The 25,240-nt window shown below is 46.2% G+C and overlaps 1 protein-coding gene across 1 annotated transcript in view; it reads left to right on the top strand.

Moving 5' to 3' along the window:
• GALNT16 (polypeptide N-acetylgalactosaminyltransferase 16) overlaps positions 1 to 25,240 on the top strand; it is a 512,323-nt gene that overhangs the window by 421,222 nt on the left and 65,861 nt on the right. The window contains exon 7 of the mRNA XM_086937043.1: positions 24,213 to 24,300. Within this exon, the coding sequence (XP_086793169.1) occupies positions 24,213 to 24,300 (88 nt within the window). The remainder of the gene's footprint in view (positions 1 to 24,212; positions 24,301 to 25,240) is intronic.

The raw sequence follows: 25,240 nt of genomic DNA, 5'->3' as shown, positions 1-25,240 counted from the left end.
CGTATGGGGTGGTAGACCTTGGCATGCTATTGTGCAAGTTGCGCCTAGCCAGGTTTCTGTTTTAAAATACCACACATATTAGTGGAATGCTTTACGTATATAGTTGTAGGGTGCAGTTGTCCAACATAGGGCCAGGAGGGGTGTGTCTGTGTCAGTGATTATGTGAAGTATTTCAATTTAGGTCCATTGCATGTGAACTGATCCTGTCTTATTAGCCTGCACACCTGCTGTGGATTTGATCTGCTCTGTCTTTCCTTGGAAAAGCATTGCTTGGAGTTACACTAATTAAACAAAATCAACGTTCACAAGGAACTCATTTGCAACATTTGAAATACTTTCAGGCAAGGAATCATTTTATCTTGCATGATTTAAACACAACCAGAAAAATAGGAAATACAACCACAATACAATTAGGCCTATTACACACAGACCAATTATTTGAGCTGTACCCACTTCAGCCGAAATGAGCATAATTTATTGTGCATAAACAGTTTTTCCAAAAACGAGACATATATTATTTCAATTGTGTACCTACACTATATACATTTCTACAATTTGGCGTGACTTTGTGACCCCAGTGAGGTGACCATAACCAAAAGAGTGAAGTCAACTTAGTGCTGTACAAGAATGGTGACAAATAAATAAATATTTATCTGGGTGGTTGGGTCTGCGAGGGGCTCGAGAGACTCTTGTGGGAGAACCCGTTAAAAAATAAAGCATTCAGACAGCTTTATTTTCCTTGGGTACATTTTCTCCCTCAAGTGTCAGACTCCTGGGGTAGCAAGCACTGTGGTTGGGTCCCTCCACATCAGAAAAAGTATGCTGGCAGCCATTACAGGACTCCGGGACTTAGTTCTGAGCCCTGAAGTTAAAAAACAAAAGTGATGTAAGGGGGCAGCATATGGCTACCCTGTCCCCCGATGCCCCAATGGGGGGATCCAGAGCGATCCCCCTTGGGTTAAAACATAAACAAAATCGGCAATTGTTGCCACGATCCAGCGGGACATCCGCTGGATTGAAGAAAAAAAAGGTCTGCCTTGGGCTTCATTGTTTAACTAAGGGGAGTCTGCGAGGCTCCTCTCACTGAGCCATTATAGGCCCTGGGGAGCATACCCCTGGGGCCTAAATGGCCTAAAAAGTGGAGGGATATGGGTTCCCCAGGGCCAAGTGAATGGTGACAATGGTTTTTGGTAGTTAGACAAGGGGAGCCCTTTTGGGCTATAGTAGATTCAGTTTTCATAAACAAATTTTAATGTTGCCAGGGCTCTCCCTCTTTCTGTTGACAACGTTTGTTTTTGGTTAATTAGCAATACCCAGTTCGCAAGGACATATGGGTTGCTCTTGTTTTTTGTGATTATAGAGATACACTGAGGCATAAACCATAAAAGGTAAGTGTCCTACTGTGAAGCGGACCTGCAAAGATACATCTATCTATCTATCTATCTATCTATCTGTCTGTCTGTCTGTCTGTCTGTCTGTCTGTCTGTCTGTCTGTCTCCCGATGGCTGTCACCACTAGGTAGTCATAGTTAGGTCAGCTGTTCCATAGGAAAAGTGTGTTTTGTTGCGAATAACTTTGGCCCCACTTGATGAATTTCCACAAAACTTTCTGAAAAGGTGCTACATTTGTATCAGTTTGTGCATGGAAAGTTTCAGGGTGATACGTCATGCAGGGGCCTGAAAAAAAATGGGTGTCCAAAATGCAAAATCCCCATCCAGTTTCCATAGACTTCTTTAGACAAGGCTAGAACAAAAACTGCTGAACGCCATTACACCAAATTTGGCGGGAAGGTACATTTTGATACGTAGATTGTGCTTTTTGTGATTTGGTGTAAATCTGTTAAGTAGTTTTTTAGAAATTATGGATCAAAAATATGTATCTTGGTGGTTGGGTCTGCGAGGGGATCGAGTGACTCTTGTGGGAGAACCTGTTAAAAAATAAAGCATTCAGACAGCTTTATTTTCCTTGGGTAAATTTTCTCACTCAAGTGTCAGACTCCTGGGGTAGCAAGCACTGTGGTTGGGTCCCTCCACATCAGAAAAAGTATGCTGACAGCCATTACAGGACTCCGGGACTTAGTTCTGAGCCCTGAAGTTAAAAAACAAAAGTGATGTAAGGGGGCAGCATATGGCTACCCTGTCCCCCGATGCCCCAATGGGGGGATCCAGAGCGATCCCCCTTGGGTTAAAACATAAACAAAATCGGCAGCTGTTACCACGATCCAGCGGGACATCCGCTGGATTGAAAAATAAAAAGGTCTGCCTTGGGCTTCATTGTTTAACTAAGGGGAGTCTGCGAGGCTCCTCTCACTGAGCCATTTTAGGCCCTGGGGAGCATACCCCTGGGGCCAAAATGTCCTCAAAAGTGGAGGGATATGGGTTCCTCAGGGCCAAATGAAGCTCGGGAAAGGTGTCCAAGAGGCCCCTTCTCCTTAGAAACAAAAAAGGCCCTGGGGATGGGGCCCTAAGGGCCTGATGAGGCTCAGGGAGGTGGGCCACATGGACCACTCTCCTTTATAAAGCATGAGGCTCTGGGGGATGGGGTCTCCAGGGCCTACTGAGGCTTGGGGAGGGGGTCCCGATGGCGTGTCACATTTTTTTGTTTGTCCTAGAGATGGGAACCCCAGGGTCAAATAATGCTTGGTGAGGGGGGCTTTGCAGCCCACTCCCCTTTTTGTTATATGTGACCCTGAGATATGGGGTCCCTCGGGCCCAAAGGCCAACCATTTTCTGCTCACGGCAAAGGCTGTGCACAAGGTGGGGTTGGCAGCCTGCTGGGGGGTTAGCCACAGACCTGGCGGCAGGCAGCACCCTGTGACCAACCTCTACTGTGCAGGGCCAAAGGCTGTGCGAGGGGTTGTGGGGTTGGCTGCCTGCCAGGAGTTGGAAGCAGAGCCTGTCTGCAACACAGGTCATGCAGCTAACCCATCCCTCCCATGACCAAGGCATGGGTTCGGCTGCCTCCAGGTGTCTGTCTGCGGGGAGTTGGACCCCACACTGCATGCGACGAAAGGCTGTGTGCAGCTTGAGGTTGTCTGCCTGTGGGGGGGTCGTTGTTTTTGGTTGAGTTGGACACAAGGTTGCAACCAGGCCCTTGCTGCCAACCCCCTGCTGTGTCCAGCCGAAATCCATGTGCAGCCTGGGTTAGCTGCCGGGGGGGGGGTTTGCCGCAGAGTCTGGCCGCAGGCGTTGGCTTTACATTGGTATAAAAAATATTACTTCCTATTAAACCCTAAAACTTCACTGAAAAACTAAAGGTTAAAGTTACGTTATAGTTGGGTGTCTATGTCAGTGACAACATGAACGTTTTGTACTAAAAAAACACAGAAATGTACTAGATATAGTTAGCAGACCTAACTACAACTTGCGCCCCCACCATGCACTGCTTATGACCTCACATATTATATCACTCATGACAAGTCTATGACATAATTTATAACATCACCGATGACATCTCAAATGACCTCATTAATGCCATCATCCAATGAGAATGTTAGTGTGTTTTATAATTTACATATTGGCGGGTAACTACCATATTACTTTTCTACCTAATTTTGTACAGCCTGTGTCCAGCTAATCCGTATAAGTGTTTACCTAAACAAATGTGCTACTAAGGCACCATAGGTTTGTAGAGGTATTGAACACGTTATAAATCTTTGCATTAATAAGTAACGCTGTGTTTAGATGGCAGTTGACGACCTGTGTCCAGTATATCCCACACAAATATTTTGGGTCTGCAGAAAAAGTTTCCAATAGGGAAAATAATCTAGATAGTAGACAATAAGTATTGTAAGCAGCCTTGAGGTATTAGACAGAATCGTCTCAGCATGACCATTTCTACATAACATAGAAGACTGTGTGCAGCAGGTACTGTCACGTGCTTGTTTTGCTTCAGAAGGTGGGCCATCTGTAAAGTTTTCACCAGACTATGAAGGATGCTGGTAGTATGATTTTAGCACCTTCAGACCTTGGCTATTTTAAGCTCATACAGCTAGATTCATGAAAGGAAATTGCGCTCGCAAAGGGCCAGATTCTGAGAATCTGGCCCTTTGCGAGCGCAATTTTTGCATTTGGGATTCATCATCCCAAATGCAAAAATCGCTATTTGCGAAATCGCATATTTGCGAGGAATTGCATTTAAGGAATCTCTATTAGAGATTCCTTAAATGCAATTCATTAACCAATTTTAAATTGCGAATTCGCAATATTTGGCCGCTATTTACCACGAAGTCTGACTTCGTGGTAAATAGCGTAAAAATAGAAAAAAGCGCTTTAGTGCATTTTTCTCAGTTGCATGTTGCTCACACACATGTCCAAGGACATGTGTGTGCGCAACACCTGTGTAAATTTGCATTTCAGGGGTGCTACAGGGTGTCCTTTGGACACCCCTGGCACCCTTGAAATCGCTATCATATTTGCGATTAGCTAATTGCTATTCGCAATGAATGGGGTTTTTCCTTATTTGCGATTAGCAATTTGCTAATCACAAATAAGGAATGTGTAGGAATCGCAATTTATTTAGCGATTCCTACATGAATCCCATTTTGCAAGTCCTTAATAGCGATTCCTTAATAATCGCTATTAAGGACTCGCAAAACGGGACAATGATGAATCTAGCAGATAATGTCTTATTTGACAAGTGTTGCACAGAGTGTACACTGTTCTTAGTAGATACTTTTTAAAACTCTGTGGTGTATTTCTCATGAGAGTTTCACTGCCTGGAAACAGTGTGGTACAGAGTAAACTCTCTCCAGAGTGTAAACACTGTTTACATTACCCACTTTTCTCCTCATATCAACTTCATTTCGGATTGTAGATTTGGTGACTATGAGGGGTTTGATGTGGATAAAAGCTGTCTGTAGTAGGGCATTAATTTTGGAACAAACATTAAGTATCTTGAGTAAGCTGGCTTTCCCTGAACAGTTGTTTACATATGGAACACGGATTCCAATGAGGGTTTCCCATATATCTGTGGTTGATTGTTAATGAGAACTAGGCTACCGGTGCAGGGTAGGGGATACAGTCAATGTTGCACATAATAAATTCTTGCTTCACACAAGAGAGTGGTATCTGTGATGGCAACTTTATATTATTATGAGCTATGTTGTACTTACTTCCAGTCCTCTAGTGCCATACTAGTTTATAGAGTAATGTGTACAAAAGAAACTTGGATGAGGTCATCAGTGATGGCAATGTCATCGAACATGTCATAAGTGATGTAATATGTGAGATCATAAGCAGCGCATGGCAGGCACTCAAGTTATAGTTAGCCTTGCTTACTATAACTGGTAAATGTCTGTGTTATTTTTAGTTCAAAACGTTAATGCTGTTGCTGACACGTTTATATAACTATAATATTACTTTAACCTTTGCTTTTTTCAGTGAATTTCTGAGTAAAAAAAAAAATCTTTTTATCACACCTAACTTTACCATTACTTTAACCTTTGGTTTTGTTCAGTGGATAACGGTATATTAATACTTTCATTGGGCCATTGTATTTTACAAATGCTTTCTAAATGTTGTTAATAGATTTTAGAACCTTAGTGATCTGTGTGTGTATCCAGGTTAATAGGAACTTTTTCTCTTGTGAGTGTTGGTTGGCACTGAATGGGAGTACTGTGTTGTGCTGGCATTTTGTAGGAACAGCATTTCCTAGCAAGAAACTCAACACTTAGTTTAGGAGGAAATGTAAGTTAAATTACACTCCTTAAATAAAAACATCACACAAATATTGATTTTTATTAAAAAGTCTAACCAGCATAGATCTCCACAATCTTTTAATATGTTATCATGATTTTTACTAGAAATTTAAATTGTTGTAAGCTTTGTAGGATAAAATCTCAACCTCTTCGAAAACTTGTAGACACGATCCTATTGGTGGTCACTCGCGATGTGCATAAAATGTCATCAGGGATGCTTGAGCCTCAAGGACAACTTCAGGATTCAGGCCAGGATGGTGGCGAGGCAATGCTTGAGGCAGGGAATGTCACTGCCCGATTTCATTTAGAGTTAACGTTGGGTGTTGTCCACTTTCTGATATATATTGGAGATTTTTTCCGGCCAAAACAATTCCCCTGAATACTGTCTGCCATTCACAGGTATATTAAGCTATGGTATGTTAAGTGTTTTCATAAAACATATGCATGCACCACTGAGACAGTCCCTTGGTGCTATGTGGTTTAGACCCGATATACAACTGTAAATTGACTCCCACAAAGAAATCCCAGGATATGTTCAACAAAGAGGTGAGTTGTTAAAGTTTATCTGAATATGTTAGGTTAGGTATTTTTTTTATAAATCTCTTACATAAGTATGGGGTTTGAGCCGGTGTTCTCAATCTGGAAGAGCCAGTACCTATTGTTCACATAAACAACTTCGAATAAGGGAACAGTGGTAAGGGTTTGCAGATGGAGGAACCTGGCAGCCATCTTTGATTGGGTAAAGACGCTGGTGACAGCACAAGCTGAATGCCTGGATTATCAAAATGATTCAGAAAAGGGGGTGGTGATGAACAGATTGTCTGAATTAAGAAGACCACTCTTACCCAGTCCAAAGATCAGGGCTTGATCCATCACCGTTTTTTAGCTCACTGCACCATCCCAGCTCAGAACCTGACTACATGCAAATTAGTCTGTTCCTGTCCCAGTGCATGATGGGAACAGGGCAAACCAAACTACCAAGCCAATTCTTATACTGGGAAGGAAACAAGCTACCGGGGACCGGTTTCTGGCATTTCAGCCGTCGTCGGCCCGGCTTGCTTGAATCCTGATGGTGCAATGAGCAAGGGACTCACATCTGAGTATACCCTTCCACGCTTATGGTGGACAAAATGATTCAGAAAAGGGGGTGGTGATGAACAGAGTGTCTGAATTAAGAAGACCACTCTTACCCAGTCCAAAGATCAGGGCTTGATCCATCACCGTTTTTTAGCTCACTGCACCATCCCAGCTCAGAACCTGGCTACATGCAAATTAGTCTGTTCCTGTCCCAGTGCATGATGGGAACAGGGCAAACCAAACTACCAAGCCAATTCTTATACTGGGAAGGAAACAAGCTCTGGCATTTCAGCCGTCGTCGGCCCGGCTTGCTTGAATCCTGATGGTGCAATGAGCAAGGGACTCACATCTGAGTATACCCTTCCACGCTTATGGTGGACAAAATGATTCAGAAAAGGGGGTGGTGATGAACAGAGTGTCTGAATTAAGAAGACCACTCCTACCCAGTCCAAAGATCAGGGCTTGATCCATCACCGTTTTTTAGCTCACTGCACCATCCCAGCTCAGAACCTGGCTACATGCAAATTAGTCTGTTCCTGTCCCAGTGCATGATGGGAACAGGGCAAACCAAACTACCAAGCCAATTCTTATACTGGGAAGGAAACAAGCTACCGGGGACCGGTTTCTGGCATTTCAGCCGTCGTCGGCCCGGCTTGCTTGAATCCTGATGGTGCAATGAGCAAGGGACTCGCATCTGAGTATACCCTTCCACGCTTATGGTGGACAAAAAGATTCAGAAAAGGGGGTGGTGATGAACAGAGTGTCTGAATTAAGAAGACCACTCTTACCCAGTCCAAAGATCAGGGCTTGATCCATCACCGTTTTTTAGCTCACTGCACCATCCCAGCTCAGAACCTGGCTACATGCAAATTAGTCTGTTCCTGTCCCAGTGCATGATGGGAACAGGGCAAACCAAACTACCAAGCCAATTCTTATACTGGGAAGGAAACAAGCTACCGGGGACCGGTTTCTGGCATTTCAGCCGTCGTCGGCCCGGCTTGCTTGAATCCTGATGGTGCAATGAGCAAGGGACTCGCATCTGAGTATACCCTTCCACGCTTATGGTGGACAAAAAGATTCAGAAAAGGGGGTGGTGATGAACAGAGTGTCTGAATTAAGAAGACCACTCTTACCCAGTCCAAAGATCAGGGCTTGATCCATCACCGTTTTTTAGCTCACTGCACCATCCCAGCTCAGAACCTGGCTACATGCAAATTAGTCTGTTCCTGTCCCAGTGCATGATGGGAACAGGGCAAACCAAACTACCAAGCCAATTCTTATACTGGGAAGGAAACAAGCTACCGGGGACCGGTTTCTGGCATTTCAGCCGTCGTCGGCCCGGCTTGCTTGAATCCTGATGGTGCAATGAGCAAGGGACTCACATCTGAGTATACCCTTCCACGCTTATGGTGGATTATCAAAATGGCGCACGCCCTCCTTCTCACTGGCGCAGTGGCAACCTGTGCCTTGGCAACAGAGTTGCAGTGTATTTTATTATGTTTTTGTGATGGTAGCTTTCCTTATTTTTGCTCTGTTACCAGGGGCGGCTCTAGACTCATGGCGGCCCTGGGCAGGGAGCGTAGGTAGAGGGCCCCAGAAAAGGGGGTCCGGGCAGGGCGGAGCGCGGAGGCCAGTGAAGAGGAGGGGGGGGGGTCAGGGTGTTCGGAAGTGGAACAGAGCCGGAGGCTGCCAAATCCCTGCCAGAGGCCGCTACGCAAATATTTATCCATCCTCAGAGGATTATTATATTAACGATATATATTGGTGTGGTGGCCCCTGGGGTTTGGTGGCCCTGTGCAGGTGCACAGCTTGCACATGCCTAAGGCCGCCCCTGCGGTTACTAACCATCAACACCCTTAGGACACGAAGAAGGCTGGCCACTGAAACGTTGAGGAAGCATAGCTGGGGTCAGACCTATCACTCTCAGTCTGGTACAGAGGGGGGGCCATACATATTCTTATCTTTCGTGTTTGGCTATGTGGTCACCTCTCCAAACGGATATCTACTTGCAGAGCACGCAAGCGGTGTCTAATTTCTGAGGCAGTGAAGCGCTCTTCGATGGCCGGCTGCCATATTTTCATATTCCAACATGGCTCCCAAAGGAATTCGCACTCTGCTTGCCAGCAGTCCTCTTCCATTACTTCTCCTGTATTTTCAATGGCCAAGTGTGTTTTTTTGTTGTTTTTATTTTCGCGCCCAGCTAATTCGCAGTGATTTTCGGAAATTCTGGCACAATTCCAAATGAAGAGAGTTTATAATTCATTCTTATGAGCTGCTGTTTTCTGCGTTTATACTCCGTAACAGGCTTGCAGCAGTAAATGTTAATGTAGCGCCTTCTGGTGCTTAGCCACTTTCTGAGCACTTATAATCTGACAAATAAGGGCGATAAGAAACAGGAGGTAGTGATTTACCCAAAATAACATGATTTCGGCACTTGAAGGAGCAGGATTGAAACCCAAGTTTTCTGGTTCTCAACAGACTTCAATTTTGGGGTCCCTTCTTATACAGATTATTGAATTTCAGGGGCAGCCTTTCGGGCAAGAGCATGGCCCGAGCAGAGGTAAACCAAGGTGAGCAGAATCATTACTAAAGCTCAGGGAACGATTTACATTTCAATATGTTGGATAAACATTGTTTTCTACAGGAAATGGATAAATATGCAGAGGTGTGAGTGATTCTGTTAAATATACTCCACACTGCAAGTTGTATAGACGCTACGTGGAACGTAAGGTAGGCATTTGGTGCTGGTTAAAGGAGAGTGCTTGAGGTGGGCAGAGATTTGGGATTGTGGGTGAGGGGAAGCAGCGTTTACATCGCATGCACTACAACGCATGCGATTACAACGTGGTCATTACAACGACCTCTTTGTTACAAAGCTAACCATTAGAACGCAAGTTGTTTCTACAACTTGCTGTAGGGGTCGCACTAAACTAAGGAATGGCATAATTTACTATTCCAACACCTTTCCTACTGTTGCACACGCTGGAGTTGGAATAGTAAATTATACTATCTCTAAGTCCAGCACGCCCCCTACAGCAAGTCGTAGAAACAACTTGCGATGTAATGGTTTGCGCTGTAACAACGCCGTCATTGTAACAACTGTGTTGTAATCGCATGCGTTGTAGCGCATGCGATGTAACATCGCATATTTGTGGGTGAGCTGCAGCCATTGAAGACCAAAGAACTGTTTGGATTTTAGCTTGTCTAGTCACCAACAGTAGGATCCTCTGCAAGTCACTACGTGTCACTCAATTCCCATATGTGATGCATTTCAAAAAGTTAATTTCAGGTTCCTATACAAAGCAATTCATGCACTGCATTGTAGCCTGAACCCCCAAGCTCCCCCCAGCAGCAATGACAGCTTCTCACACTGTCAATCACTTTGACTCAGATTTGATAAGTGTTAGTACTAATGGATCAATCAAGAGAAGACACTAAAGACAGACTACATATTTCAGGAACTGAGCCTCAGCTCTGCACCTCAAGGGTGTGCTGCCCTTCATCAGCGTCAAATAGTCATGGGACAACTGAAGGATTGCAGGTTTTTAGCCCTTGGTGCACTCATCTGGTCCAGAGATTCAGGGCAATGCTGAAGACACTCTCTGCACCGCTTTTCACAAACTTTTTTAAGTTTTGCGCCCTGTCTGCCCAAATTCTAGCTAAAGCCCTGAAGAGTCATTGGCATTGTCCTTTGACGAAACACGTGTCGGCTGGCGTTTGTCTATTTTCTATCTACACGCATAAAAAGCTACAAGATATACATCCGGTGTCGACCGCATTTATTCATTACTTTATGTACTGTCAATAATCATATGTGTGCCCAGATTTTGTGTCTCAAAGCTAGACTACTCCTGCCTCTAAAAAAAGCAAACATCTGCTGGACAAACCTGCTTCAAACAAAAGCTCAGAAAGGCTCCTCCAAGACTGTAAAGTACCTAATATCAAAGGAAATACCTTTTATGCAGTTTATTTTGAGATGCTGAAGTGGCCTGGGTGTGGGCCAAACTGGTAGGATGGTCATTGTGCCAAGAATCATTTGAAGTCTGGCAGTCGGTCACCAAATGAAAATCTGATGAGGTGTAAACAACGTGCTACACAAACAAATGAGAGGGAGGACCTGGCTTGGCAGTTTGGTCTGGACTGTTCCCATGAGGCACAGGGTCAAGACTGATTTGCATATGGCTGGGTCTAAACTGGGGTGGTATGGTGAGCAAAAGAACGATGGTTTTAACCCAACTCTCTTGACTGGGGGTGAATATATGATTTATTCAGCGTTCTGTCCATCATTTGTTTGTCTAGCACTTTTCACCTAACAGAAACATGGATGAATGCCTCTTCAGCCTCAGACATCACCATTGCCATCCCGGAAGGATACAAAATCATCCGTAAGAACCGCATCGACCAGACAGGAGGAGGCATCGCTATCGTCCATAAGAACTCCATCCGCATCTCAACCAGCTCAGACGTCAACCTTGCCAGCGCCGAACACCTCCACTTCCAGATCCACACCGACCCCAAGACCACACTCAGAGGCACACTCCTCTACCGGCCCCCAGGACCCCGTGCACAATTCAGTGACAACATCATTGACTTTATCACCCCACACGCCCTCCCCTCCGAGGACTACATTCTATTGGGAGACCTCAATTTTCACCTGGAAAAGAGCAATGACAGCAGCGCCACCACCCTTCTGGACAATCTCGCCGACCTCGGACTCAAACAACTTGTCACTAACCCCACCCACATTGCAGGTCACACACTCGACCCTATCTTCACCTCCAGCAAACATGTCTCATTCAGTCACACCACAGTTCTTCATTGGACGGACCACAGCTGCGTTCACTTCATCTACAATAAGACCACAATCCACAACCATCCTCAACCCACCCTGCGAAGAAACTGGAACAAAATCACCATCGACCAGATCTCCTCATCGCTTCTTCTAAACCCCCCGCCCACTCCTCAAACCCCGACCAAGCAGCCATTAACCTCACTCAATGGCTATCCAACAGCGCCGACATCCTAGCACCGTTGAAAAAACGTCAAATCAAACTAGGCAGCAAAAACGCCTCCTGGTTCAACGATGATCTTAAGAAATCGAAGAAACTCTGTCGCTCCCTCGAGAAGACCTGGAAAAAAGACCCAAACACCAGCACCAGGGACGCCTTCAAAAACGCCACCCGCATACACCACCAACTAATCCGGTCTGCCAAGAAAGCCGCATTCAAAGACCGACTAGACAACAACGCCCACAACAGCAAAGAATTATTCAACATCGTCAAAGAATTTACCAACCCATCAGCCAACTCCAACGACATCACCCCCTCCCAAGCCCTCTGCAACTCCCTAGCTTCCTTCTTCCACAACAAAATCGCAGACATCCACAACAGCTTCGACAACCGACCCGGAGACCTACCCACCCAACCTTCTGCAGGACCTTCACCCCCCTTGAACATCCTTAATGACTGGAACCCAATCTCCACTGAGGACACCATCCGCCTGATGAACTCCATCCACTCAGGATCCCCCACAGACCCATGCCCTCACCACATCTTCAACAAAGCAGACTCCATCATAGCACCACACCTCCGAGATGTCATCAACTGCTCCCTCAACTCCGCCACCTTCCCGGAAAGCTGGAAACACGCAGAACTCAGCGCCCTTCTGAAAAAACCCACAGCTGACCCCACCGAACTCAAAAACTACCGCCCCATCTCGCTCCTTCCATTCCCGGCCAAAGTCATCGAGAAAGCTGTCAACAACCAGCTCGCCGCCTTCCTCGAAACCAACAAATCCCTCGACTCCTCACAGTCCGGCTTCCGAGCCAAGCACAGCACTGAGACCGCACTCATCGCTGCAACAGATGACATTCGAACTCTACTGGACAACGGAGACACAGTCGCCCTCATCCTCCTCGACCTCTCCGCTGCCTTCGATACAGTCTGCCATAGCACCCTTCTACAGCACCTCAGAAACGTCGGAATCCAAGGAAAAGCACTGGAATGGATCACCTCGTTCCTCACCGGAAGAACCCAGAGAGTCCGCCTCCCACCATTCAAGTCAGAGGCCACTGAAGTCATCTGTGGCGTACCACAAGGATCTTCTCTCAGCCCCACCCTCTTCAATGTATACATGAGCCCACTTGCGGCCATCGCTCGCCAACACAACCTCAACATCATCTCCTACGCTGACGACACTCAACTGATCCTCTCACTCACCAAAGACCCCAACACCGCCAAAACCAACTTACACGAAGGAATGAGAGAAGTAGCCGAGTGGATGAGGCACAGCCGTCTGAAGCTGAACTCGGACAAAACAGAGGTCCTCATCTTGGGCGCCTCCCCCTCCGCCTGGGACGACTCTTGGTGGCCAGAGGTCCTTGGAAAAGCACCCATCCCGACAGACAACGCACGGAACCTGGGCGTCATCCTGGACTCCTCACTCTCGATGACCAGACAAGTCAACGCCGTTTCATCATCTTGCTTCAACATTCTTCGCATGCTCAAAAAAACATTTCGCTGGATCCCCACCGAAACTCGCAAAACTGTCACCCACGCACTGGCCACGAGCCGCCTGGACTACGGAAACACCCTATACGCCGGTACCACCGCAAAACTCCAGAAAAAACTCCAACGCATCCAGAACGCTTCAGCCAGGCTCATACTAGACATCCCGCGTAAAGAACACATCTCCGGTCACCTGAAAAACCTCCACTGGCTCCCCGTAAATAAGAGGATTACTTTCCGCCTCCTAACCCACGCACACAAAGCACTTTACGAACTTGGACCCGAATGCCTCAACACACGACTGTCCTTCTACACCCCCTCCCGTCAGCTACGATCCTCCAACCAAGCCCTCGCCACTGTTCCTCGCATCAACAAAACCACCATGGGAGGTAGATCCTTCTCCTACCTGGCAGCTAAAACTTGGAACTCTCTTCCCACTCACCTTCGCCTTACTCAGAACCACCTAGCATTCAGAAAGCAACTTAAAACTTGGATATTCGGCAAGTAATTCCCCCACCCTTCCTCAAGCGCCTTGAGACCCTATGGGTATGTAGCGCGCTATATAAATCTCTTGACTTGACTTGACTTGACTTTACCGTAAATGGGATGGGTATGCCCAGACGAGGGTCCCTTCCTTACTGTGCAACTGGATTCAAGCTAGCCTGGCTGATAAAGGGTAATACCCAGAAACCAGACGGAGGATGCTTGTTTCCGGTCCAGGGAAGACCAGGCTTGGCAGTTCGGTCTGGACTGTTCCATGAGGCACAGGGTCAAGACTGATTTGCCTATGACAGGGGCTACACTGGGGTGGCATGGTGAGCAAAAGCACAATGGATTTAACCCAGAGCTCTTGACTGGGGGTGAATGTATGATTTATTCAGCGTTCGCCCATGTAGCACTTTTCACCCTAAGTGGGATGGGTATGCCCAGACGTGGGTCCCTTGCTCATTGTGCCACTGGATTCAAGCTAGCCGGGCTGATGAAGGGTAATACCCAGAAACCGGTCCCAGGATGCTTGTTTCTGGTCCAGGGAGGACCTGGCTTGGCAGTTCGGTCTGGACTGTTCCCATGAGAAACAGGGTCAAGACTGATTTGCATATGGCTGGGGTGGCATGGTGAGCAAAAGAAACCCGGATCTCTTGACTGGGGGTGAATGTACGATTTATTCAGAGTTCCTTCCATCATTTGTTTGAGATGTAACTAACAGCAATCCTCTTAATGCTTGATTCTTTTCTAGAGGCAAGGTTTATGTTATCTGCTTACAGTAACTGAATATTTCGGCAGGTAAAATAGCAGCTCCATATTCACTCTGTCTTTTTATTTTTTTGTATCAATGTCCCTACAACAGCAAAATGAAGTTTGCAGTTGTTTGTTCACAGATGTTAGCAAGAATAAGGTTAGTTAAAAAAAAATTGCACTTTAAATTATAGAATCTATGGCCTCTAAGCCCTTTTTAGTGATTAACATTTGGTGTGCAAACATCTTACATTTCATTTTTAATCACTTACCAGCTGTGCATAGCTTCTTAAGGTAAACGTGTCCACTTTTGAGGAAAACTGATTTGCCTTACCTCTTTAAACACCAGCTTAAACTGTCCTCTCGCATGACTGGGGGTCCATGTTAAATTTTATACAGAAAAGGCTATCATGGCTTCCTCACATTGCACATTCTTCGTTAGTATATTTAAGTAATGTGCTGCTCTACCTCTCACGAGTTCAGTCACTTATAAACTCAATTTCAAGGAGTGCCCCCTCCTAAACATATCGGTCCATGTTAAAAATGTGCTGCAGGTGTAAGGAAGGAAATTATCTTTTTATTTCTGAAGTTTGGTTTTTTCACAAACGGTGCCTACAATTCAGCTGAATTATCAAATATACCAAATTATTAACACAATATTTTTTCATTTTATGAAACTGCACATGTTTTTGGGACCTGTTTTACAGGTACAGCTGCTCAGTGGCCCAGATACCAGAAGCCACAATTAAAGAGTTTCATGGAGAATACAGAAAAAGATGGACTTCCGACACCCATTCTTTCCATGTGGCGTCTCCTCTTACATCTCCATCCAACATCAACTGGACCAAATTGTTACTTCCACATTGTAACAGACATCATTGCCTTACAATACATACCAGCGATCCATCAAATTTCTTGTGATCTTCAGCCTAACCAAGGACCCTCGCCAAATGTTCCAATCACCCACAGAATTAGGGTCCGCCAGTATACTGATGACCTACACGCATGCACTAAGGTCACCACAAGCAAAGGCATTACCTAGCTCAATCCAACCTGCATACAATCCTCAATGCAGCACTGCCGGAAAACGAGACCAACTCCAGCCCAGTACAAATGCGAGAGTGCCACTTTGACCTGAAGCTGGTCAGGTTCACGGCACAACTAGCCGAAACTACAAAATCACGTTCAGTGTTCACAGAACCTCTACTTCAGACTCCAAAACATCAAGAAACAGAAGAAGATAGGTTGGCACCAAAAATCCCTCTTCTGCAAATCAAACCATAACCCCCGCCCCCCTCGCCACTGGTAAAATACACAGGCCTTCCCTGCTTCCCTGCATAATATTCAATACCTGTGACTTCAGTGTATCATCTTTATGGCAATAACAAGCAACACGCCGCCCCATCTGGAGGAAAATAAATCAACACACACCACAAATCAGAACTGCTTGTTCTACTCTGTAAAGGAGCTTAAAGCACAGCTCTCCAGGCTCCTCGTGGCCCCCGGGCGAGCTCTGAAGAGGACTGCCCCCCTGCCCCCCACCCTTCAGCTATGTACACGATCTTGAATCAATTCCCATCACACTGCTGTGTACAGCGCTTTTTTCTTCATGGCCAGGTTTGTGCTCCAGGCGCACTCTCACAAGAGCTGGAAATCAAAAAACAAGCCTCACGTTGATTAGATGCAAGGCCTACCAGCCGCCTCAGAAGCATCAAAAAGACGAGGGAAGAAAGGCATCCTTTGAAAACTAAAATAACAAACGCAAAAAGATATTAAAGAAAAAAGGGAAAGCACGAATCTGGAGAAGGGAGCTTGTCCTCACTGCTCAGGCTGAAAACCATAACGCCACCGCCACCGTGTGCCACGTGTACCAAACTTGTCGGGCAGGAGGGTTCTGACAATCTCGCCGTGTGCATTGAGAGCAGGGATGCTGCACGTGCAGGTGACGGGGATGCAGGGATGCTGCACATGGAAGCGGTCGGGGTGCAGGATGCTGCACGTGCAGGTGACGGGGATGTAGGGATGCTGCACGTGTAGGGGGTCGGGGTGCAGGATGCTGCGGGTTCAGGTGATTGGGATACAGGGAAGCTGCGCGTGCAGGTAATTGGGATGCTCTACGTGCAGGTGACAGGGAGGTAGGGATGCTGCAGGTGACTGGGATGCAGGGATGCTGCACGTGCAGGTGGTCGAGATGCAGGGATGCTGCGCGTGCAGGTGATAGGGATACTGCTCGTGCAGGTAAATGGGATGCTGCACGTGCAGGTGATGGGATGCAGGGATGCTGAACGTGCAGGTGGTTGGGATACTGCATGTGCAGGTGGTTGGGATGCAGGGATGCTGCGCATTCAGGTGATAGGGAGGCAGGGATGCTGCACGTGCAGGTGACTGGGATGCAGGGATGCTGCATGTGCAGGTGATTGGGATGCAGGGATGCTGCATGTGCAGGTGGTTGGGATGCAGAGATGCTGCACGTGCAGGTAATTGGGATGCTGCACATGCAGATGGTTGGGATGCAGGGATGCTGAACGTGCAGGTGATTGGGATGCAGGGATGCTGGACATGCAGGTGATTGGGATGCAGGGATGCTGCATGTGCAGGTGGTTGGGATGCAGGGATGCTGCACGTGCATGTGATAGGGATGAAGGGATGCTGCACGTGCAGGTAATTAGGATGCTGCACATGCAGGTGGTTGAGATGCAGGGATGCTGAACGTGCAGGTGATTGGGATGCAGGGATACTGCATGTGCAGGTGGTTGGGATGCAGGAATGCTGCATGTGCAGGTGGTTGGGATTCAGGGATACTGCATGTGCAGGTGGTTGGGATGCAGGGATGCTGCACATGCAGGTAATTGGGATGCTGCACATGCAGATGGTTGGGATGCAGGGATGCTGCACGTGCAGGGGGTTTGGATGCAGGGATGCAGCACGTGCAGGAGAAGAGGTCGGCAAGGATTGCAAATTGCCTTTGCATTGCTGTGTTCACCGCTGTTATCAAATACTGCTCTGGAAAAAAGGGGTGCTGCCTCGAGATGTGTACCCCTTTTCCTAACTGTAGCAGGATGTCAAGGGGTGCTAAGCGTTCGTAAATAACCTGCAGATTTGGTGAATGGCGTAAACAGGCATTGGTAATGACAACCGTTGTGGCTCTCTAGTGAAAAGATTTCACCGAATGTCATTAACACGTTAAGGGCACGAGGGTCGCAGTGTGAGGGAATCCGCAGGCTGGAGATGCAGGTAGAGGCAACGAAGCTGGCGACCAAGAGATAAGCATGGGCGGAAAATCCGTTTCGCTCGCGGATTTTGCGGATTTTCGGTAAATTCGCAATCCGCGAGATTCGCGAATCTCCCGCAAAATCCGCAAATCCGCGAGCAGCGGATTTTGCTCGCACTGTTCGCGGCTTCCCAGTACAACTTCGCGCCCCGCGAATAAGCGCTAAATTGCAGAAATACGATCTTAGCAAAACTGAAACTACTTACCAGGTTCAAAAGTTCAGGCTCATCATTAGTAGCCACTTCCTGTAGTGCTTCCTGAGGGGCCCCTCCAGAGTTCAGTTGCCAGTTGCAACTATTATGTGACCCTGCTCTGAACCTCAGAATAGTTACACCTATGCCACAAAGGTCCTGAATTTCAGCTAAGGGAGACAAGCAGGAGCCAGGCTGGAAGTTCAAATCCATTAATCAGCCCCTAATTCATTATTGTCAGTTGGGGCAGGGCAGGTGTTGTAACTAATTTTGCAACAATGAAAGCACTTAGCAAGTGCAAAAGATCACTAATCAGGAAGCACTAAGAAAGCAGGTGCCAGCTAAAAAAATATTCTGTGACACATTAATCAGCCCCAAATTAATTCAGGTCACTTGAGGCAGGGAAGGTGTGCTTTGCTTTGCCGCAATAATGTACACTGACTGGACAACCAGAGGGTGCTGTGATGAAACAGAGGGTGGCATGGGTGGGCCAGAGGGTGGCATGAGTAGTCAGAGAGTGGCAGTGGTGACAGAGAGTGGCAGTGATGAAGAAGAGTGTCCCAAACAGGCTGGACACGTAGAAATAACAAGTTCGCAAAACTTGCGACCCGACAGGTAAGTTCGCGTTTGCGAAATTGTACAAAACCCTCGCGAACTGGCAGAAACCCGCGCGAACACAAAAAAAAATCCGCAAACTTGCGAGAATTCGCGGATTTTGCGGATTGCGAGTTCGCAAATCCGCAAAATTCGCGAACGCGAGATTCGCAAAATTCGCCCATGCTTACCAAGAGAGCAGAGAAGCGGTGGAGGGGAGGTGCAAGAATCTGAAGACATGGCTCTTTACCTACACCTGAGACCCAGCCAGCTCAGCCCATATGATCTGACTGCTGGACACCCTCCTGGGTGAGCCCTGCGCTCTACAGATAACCATAGCATAACATAGCATGGCAAACCACGGCAAAGCATAACATCCGAGACATCCTTTACAGTCCAGAGAGGTCTGGGCCACTTCCAGCTTTTGTGGCCCCAGTCAGAGTAGAGCTTTATCAAATGCCTGAAAATAAATACTAAAAAAATCTGCTGCTGCTTGTCAGTTCAGACAGAGGACAAGGCCCAGGTGTGCTATAGGTTGTTCCCACACACTGCACCGCCAATCAGCGCTTGGTATTTACTATCAATGCAAAAGATTTTGTTGCTGGAAAGGTGTCCATTTCTCAGAGAAAACATCACTTTCCTCTGCTGTGTGGTGATTTGAGTCAGGAGGCTTTTACTGAGGTGGATCAGTGCAAACACTCCTAGGTTTTGATGCAAAGCATGATATGCAAAGGCAGCCAGGATTAGTGTCAAAAACTAATACCTACTTGAAGCAGGTCTAAAAAAATGATATTGTGTGCGTCCTGCAGTGTAGAGCACACATCTAATGCATGGAAACCTTCTGACTATACCTAGGCAAAGGAATTTGTACTGGAAGGGTATGCTACCAGTCCAAGTACTATTCTAGACAGCACACACTTACCTGTGCACTTTGGTGCAATGCTTTGCACTGCACAAGGTAGCCTTGTTGCAGCACCAGTGCAGGGGATGGCAGCCAGTGTAGGCCATCCTAGTAGACGGGGTTCTGTGCGATTTATTCCTCTACACATAATGCAGATGAAATGTGTTAACTACTTTGTGTGCAAAAATTCTGGCACACTCTCGTGGGCATCTGATGTTTAAGGTTTCTTACATTCCAGTGGCTATCAGATTTTGTAAACTAACCTGCTAAGAGGTTGTCCGCATCCCTGACAGTTCTGGGTCTGTATAGCTCCATGTACTAGGGATTTCCCCTTACGGTACTTGGCACAGCACTACTTTTTAGCAGTTAGCGTTCTAGTTCTTTCAGTTGGTAGAGCGGTAACTCCTTACACAGCATCTCCCAGGCAGAAGCTGTATCGCGAGGCTCTGTTGGGTTGGGATGGCGCTGATGCTGATGCATTAGTGAGCGGTAGTCACTAATCTTTGAAAGAAACTGTACATGGACTTTGTGCCGCGTTTATTCTGCAGAAGGACTTTTCCCTGCCTGTACTCCAGCACTTTATTACAGCTCTGTAGTTGTAGGTGGGGAAGTGCCTGTGGGCCGGGTGGGAAGGGCAGCGGGGGTACAGGGAGGGCACCTGCGTAAACAAAAAACAACAATCACCAGCGTCAAGAGTGTGCCGTGGTTGCGTAACCCAAGTAGGGTGACACTGGCCTACAGATGCATGTATTCTGGTTCTAGAGGACCTGGCTTGGCGGTTCGGACTGGATTGTTCCAATTGGAGCAGTTCCAGGGTTGATTTGCATATTGCAGTAGCCAGCATGAGCCGTCTTGTTGCTCAAACTATTGTGCACTGGGGTGTGGCCCCAGTAATAACCAGTGACTGAAATTCATTCAAGCAGGTTATATTCTATGTATAATGTTTATAGTTTTTGTATGTTTATACTTACTGGCTTGGTCAATCAGCATTTTACCAGTGCAGTCCCTGTGTCTATGAGGTCATGACATCTGGAATGTTATGATTCAATGCTGTAGGGTTAACTGCACTGGAGGCTTGAGAGAGCAAGACTAGCAGATGATCAGCTGTGTAGAGATCAATAATCTCAATAAATCAACAAACTCACCTTCACCTGTTTCCGGTCATTATTGAGATTACTACAAACATTCCACCCATCACTCTTTTGTTACTTCTACTTTTTCCCCAGCTTTTTTCTGCACCTCAACATTTTATATCTTTTTCCATCCTGTTCCTTTCAAGCAGGTTCCTCATTTGTTATTACAAATAATCGCCTTAGAAGGTAGAAAAATAAACATTAGACTAATTTTGACAATCTAAGGCCATAGAGAGCAGGGATGGACAGATGTTAGACTCCTACACAAGCATTATAGAGGGATAAGGTTAGGTAGACCTTACACTATCAGACCACAGAAAAGTTGAACCATTTTGACCCCAACATTCAGCTTGTGACTTTATATGACTGTTCGGGTTTTTTCGTGGATAATAGTGGTAGGCACCAGTAGGCAGGAGATTATCTCCATTATGCAAGAGTCTGCATTCTTCCAAGGGTGGGCATCCTCGTACCATGGAGGGCCACAATATGTCAAGAATTGGGGGAGGGTTTTCTTCGCAAATACCTCTTGGAAGGTCTAGTGGAGGAAGGCAACAGTTCACAGAATTTAAAAGGAAAGGTTATCATTATCCACAGGTATGATGTTGGAATTATTTGCATCAATTATTTTTAAGGATTATGAAAGATTTGATAGTAAAGGATTATGAATACAAATAACTTGACAAAGCATGAGTTTTCTCTTGTGAATAATTTAGCAAACCATAAGCATTTGGGACTAATTAAGGTCTTGTCAGAGGCCTGCTCACCTCCATTTGCGCTGGGGGTTTTCTCCTGGCATGTGGGGGTCATCTCTGTGGATTCCTATGTTAGGAGAGATTGCAGGCAGACCTGCATGGTTGGTTGTAGGAGGGAGTTGCTGAGGTTTGACCTCTGTGGATGAGGTGTTGAGGGTCCTGATACAAGGTCTGGTCATGCTGCAGGGAACAAGGCCCTGCTTATAGGAATGCTCAAACTTAAGGAGTGTGTGAGACAAACAAATAGTAGTTGATACAGCTTTATTTTACCAGAAAGGTAGTTAGGTTCTTATCTGTAAGAAATATTGTCCTCTTTTCCATTCTTTCACTAGTTTTGTAGATGATTGGTGTTTTTTCTTGTAGTTGCTTATGTATCGGTAACAGGGCAACAATTTAAAGAGTCATATTTTACAGCCGACTAACAAGGAGATAATAATAATAATAATAATCCACATTTTGTAAAGCGCACAATCACCCGTAAGGGTCTCAAGGCGCTGGGGGCTGTCGGGAAGATTAAGCAAGCTATTGCCCAGAGTCACATGGTGCTGGGCTAACCTGCCGCCGGTGCCAGGGATCGAACCGTGATCCCCGATTCCAGAGTCAGTCGCCCTAGCCTTGGCGCCACACCTCTTCCCTGAGATGGACGGAGCGCTGAAACTTTTCAGACGCTCACCCCCAGTTATAGATCTGGGTTGAATCCATCATCGTTCTTTAGCTCACTTCGCCACCTCAGTTCAGATCCAGCTATATGCAAATCAGTCTTGAAACTGTGCCTCATGGGAACAGTCCAGCCCGAACTGCCAAGCCAGGTCTTCCCTGAACCGGAAACAGGCATCCTGGGACTGGTTTCGGGGTAACACCCCTCATCAGACAGGCTAGCTTGAATCCAGTGGCAAAGTGAGCAAGGGACCAACGTCTCGGCATACCCTGCCAACATAGGGCGAACAAAGCAAACACAAGGAGATGATGGACGGAGCGCTGAAACTAGGTCAAGAGCTAAAGAACAATGATGGATTCAACCCAGATATGTGACTGGGGGTGAATCCATCATCTCTTTGTGTTTGCTTTGGACTGAGATAGAACATCCTCCGAGTGTGGTTTTGGTGCAGCGTGGTACTTTCAGCTGTAGGAGTGTGTCTTCTATGGTGGTGGATCTGAAAGTGTTGTCATAAAAATGCTATTGAGATTTCATACAGTGCTGGGTGGGTTCTTCAGAGTGCTTTGAATGTGATACAGTGAGACACTGCTAGCCAATGGGAGGCCACAAGGGCTTCGGTGATACGCTCCAAAGGTTCGTGTATAGAAGTTGTCTGACCGCTGAGCTTTGACTATGAACTTCATTAGGAGAAATTTCTGGTCTTCCAGGTAAGGTCCACTAATGTGGTCAGGGCAAGAACCGACGCACAAGCACAGCTGCCGCCTGACCCCTATGGGGGAAGCTTGGGTGGGTGGGGGCATCCATCTTAACCGCATGCACGCTAGCGGGTTTTCCCGCTGTGCGCTGAAATTTGAAAATCGTGGGTAACGTGACAAAGCCAGCTCGTCATCCGCGTAGCGCAGGTAACGCCCATGACGAGCTGGCTTTGTCATACGCGTCGAAGGGGTTAAGATTCTGAGTATGTTTGTTGAAGAGTTTACTACAGCCTCTATTTGCAGTTCCAGAGTAAGTTCCACATCAAAGAAGACTCCTGTGTTTTTGGTTCATAACATATTAGAAGAGGCTGGAAGAAATTGATGGAATAGGATAAAAACAAAACATTTCCATTCCAAACAGCATTCACCAATATCCGGTCCCGAAAATACACACATATTTTTTGAAAATGCCATAAAGACTTAATAAAGGTGATATGAATTCTTTACTACAACCGCTTTATATGTAAATTCCTTTTTGAAGCCATTGTTTGCCACGCTTGAGGTAATATTTAAGAGCCTCTGGAGATTTTCAATGAAAATTGGAGAAAGTAAAAATGACAGAACACAATATAATACTATTGACATGAGAGGCTCAAAGGCCTGGCACTTCTGTCATAAATTCTAAAGGAATAAACAATATGGATTGGAATTTTTACAGCCTATTATAAACAATTGTTAGGACAGTGATGGAGTTGAATAAACCCTGGTCATTTGCAAACTTCTGTACGTATCGCTGTGTATACCAGTTTGTCCTAAAGAATGACATTTTGAAACAATAACACACAAATTGACTCATTGGAAATATTTTTAGATTATGGAATGAATTTACCAATCCTACTGACTTTTTTCGGAAACAAATGATAATTCGAAATTAAAAGTTCAGAGAAAATATAGTCAACCCACAATTCCATTACTGTGGTGTACAGGTATGGGCGATTCATGGTAGTTTCATACTCTAGCTAACAAAAAACTTCTGAAAATTTTGCAGAGTCCAAAATGTGTTCTTCGACTTTAATTAAAGGGTTGCCAATCAGTCAAATCTACTGTAGCCTACAGCTGTAGTGGAAGTCTTGAAGCTGTTTTGAATGTCACTCAAGTGGGCGGTACAGCTACACTTTGCAGCCCACGTGTGACAACTGACGTTTATGACACAGGTACAATTTCTGCACCATATTGGTGTGGCCTTACTGAAAAGTCAGATATCCCAATTGGAATAAGCCAATTCATCATGTTTAGGGGTCAAAGCACATGCATTGGGAGGTTGTGTAGTGGTCTCCCAGTACCCAAAGTGAGTCCTGTCAGGAAAATCCAAGTGAAAATAGGGGAAACAAAGCAAACATGCATTTTCTAGGTGTGCATTGTTAATCTATTTCACATTACATGCTCTCACGCCGCTTGACTGTGGCTGGCCTTTACTAACTCTGCCCCCTTCTGTTTCAGGATTACACCAGAGTGGTCAGTCCCATCATTGACGTCATCAGCCTGGACAACTTTGCTTACCTGGCAGCTTCAGCAGACCTGAGAGGAGGTGGGTGACCCTCAAAGGAACTCATTGCTCAGAAATGAATCCTTTGCTAAGCACACGTGGCCCCTCGGTGTCCAGTGCAAAATGAAGCAGTTCTACTGTCCATAGATGTAGTATTTTCGTTTCTATCTGAGAGGATTTCTACCAGACATGATAGACATATGTCAAAATAGCATACGGTGGAATAAAGCGTCGTTAGAGAGAGGATAAAACATTTTCTTACTACCTAAACCAGAAGCAGGAGGGCCAGAGTCATGCCAAACTTTGAGGATACCCCATTAAGATACATGTAGAGTGAATCAACTGAATCGACTTTATTGGCAGGTATTATGGAGTGGTGTGGCTCACTGGTTAGAGGCGGCAGACCCCGAAGCAGAGAACGGCCCGGGACCAGGGTTCAATTCCCGACGCTGCAGGGTCGTGGACAAGGGTCAGCGGACTCGATAATTCTCGCCTCGGTGCCTCCTCTAACCAGGGATCACACTAGGCAACTCTGGGCATTAGCTTGCATCATCTCCACAACGGCCCCCCACAAACGCTGGGGATGCCTGGTTTCACCTTGGAGATACCCAGAAGGGACCATCTCACAGGAAAAGCCAGGACGGGTTCCCCAGCGGTCTTCAGCGCCTGGACACCCCGAGATGGGGTAACAGTGCGCTTTACAAGTATCATCATTACATTACATTATTGTGAGGCTGAAAATCAGGCTTCCTGCCCCGGTCATCGATGTTCGACAACCCTATTCTACACACCGAGGCCAGATTTACAAAGACATTGTGTTGGGTTTGCATTACTTTTTTTAACACAGACCTGACGCAATCTACGGGTGGGATTTGCACTTCAACGCAAATCGTGAGTTGCATTGGATTTTAACTCAAATTAATATAATACAGAGCGATGTACTGTCTTGTGTTACTTTGCATCAAGGGTGCGTTCCATTGGT

This window comes from Lissotriton vulgaris, chromosome 9 (assembly GCF_964263255.1).
Source record: "Lissotriton vulgaris chromosome 9, aLisVul1.2, whole genome shotgun sequence".
In the NCBI taxonomy this organism is placed as follows: Eukaryota; Metazoa; Chordata; class Amphibia; order Caudata; family Salamandridae; genus Lissotriton; species Lissotriton vulgaris.
The sequence above is the reverse complement of the archived record's forward strand: the minus strand, read 5'-3'. Positions and strand labels throughout refer to the sequence as shown.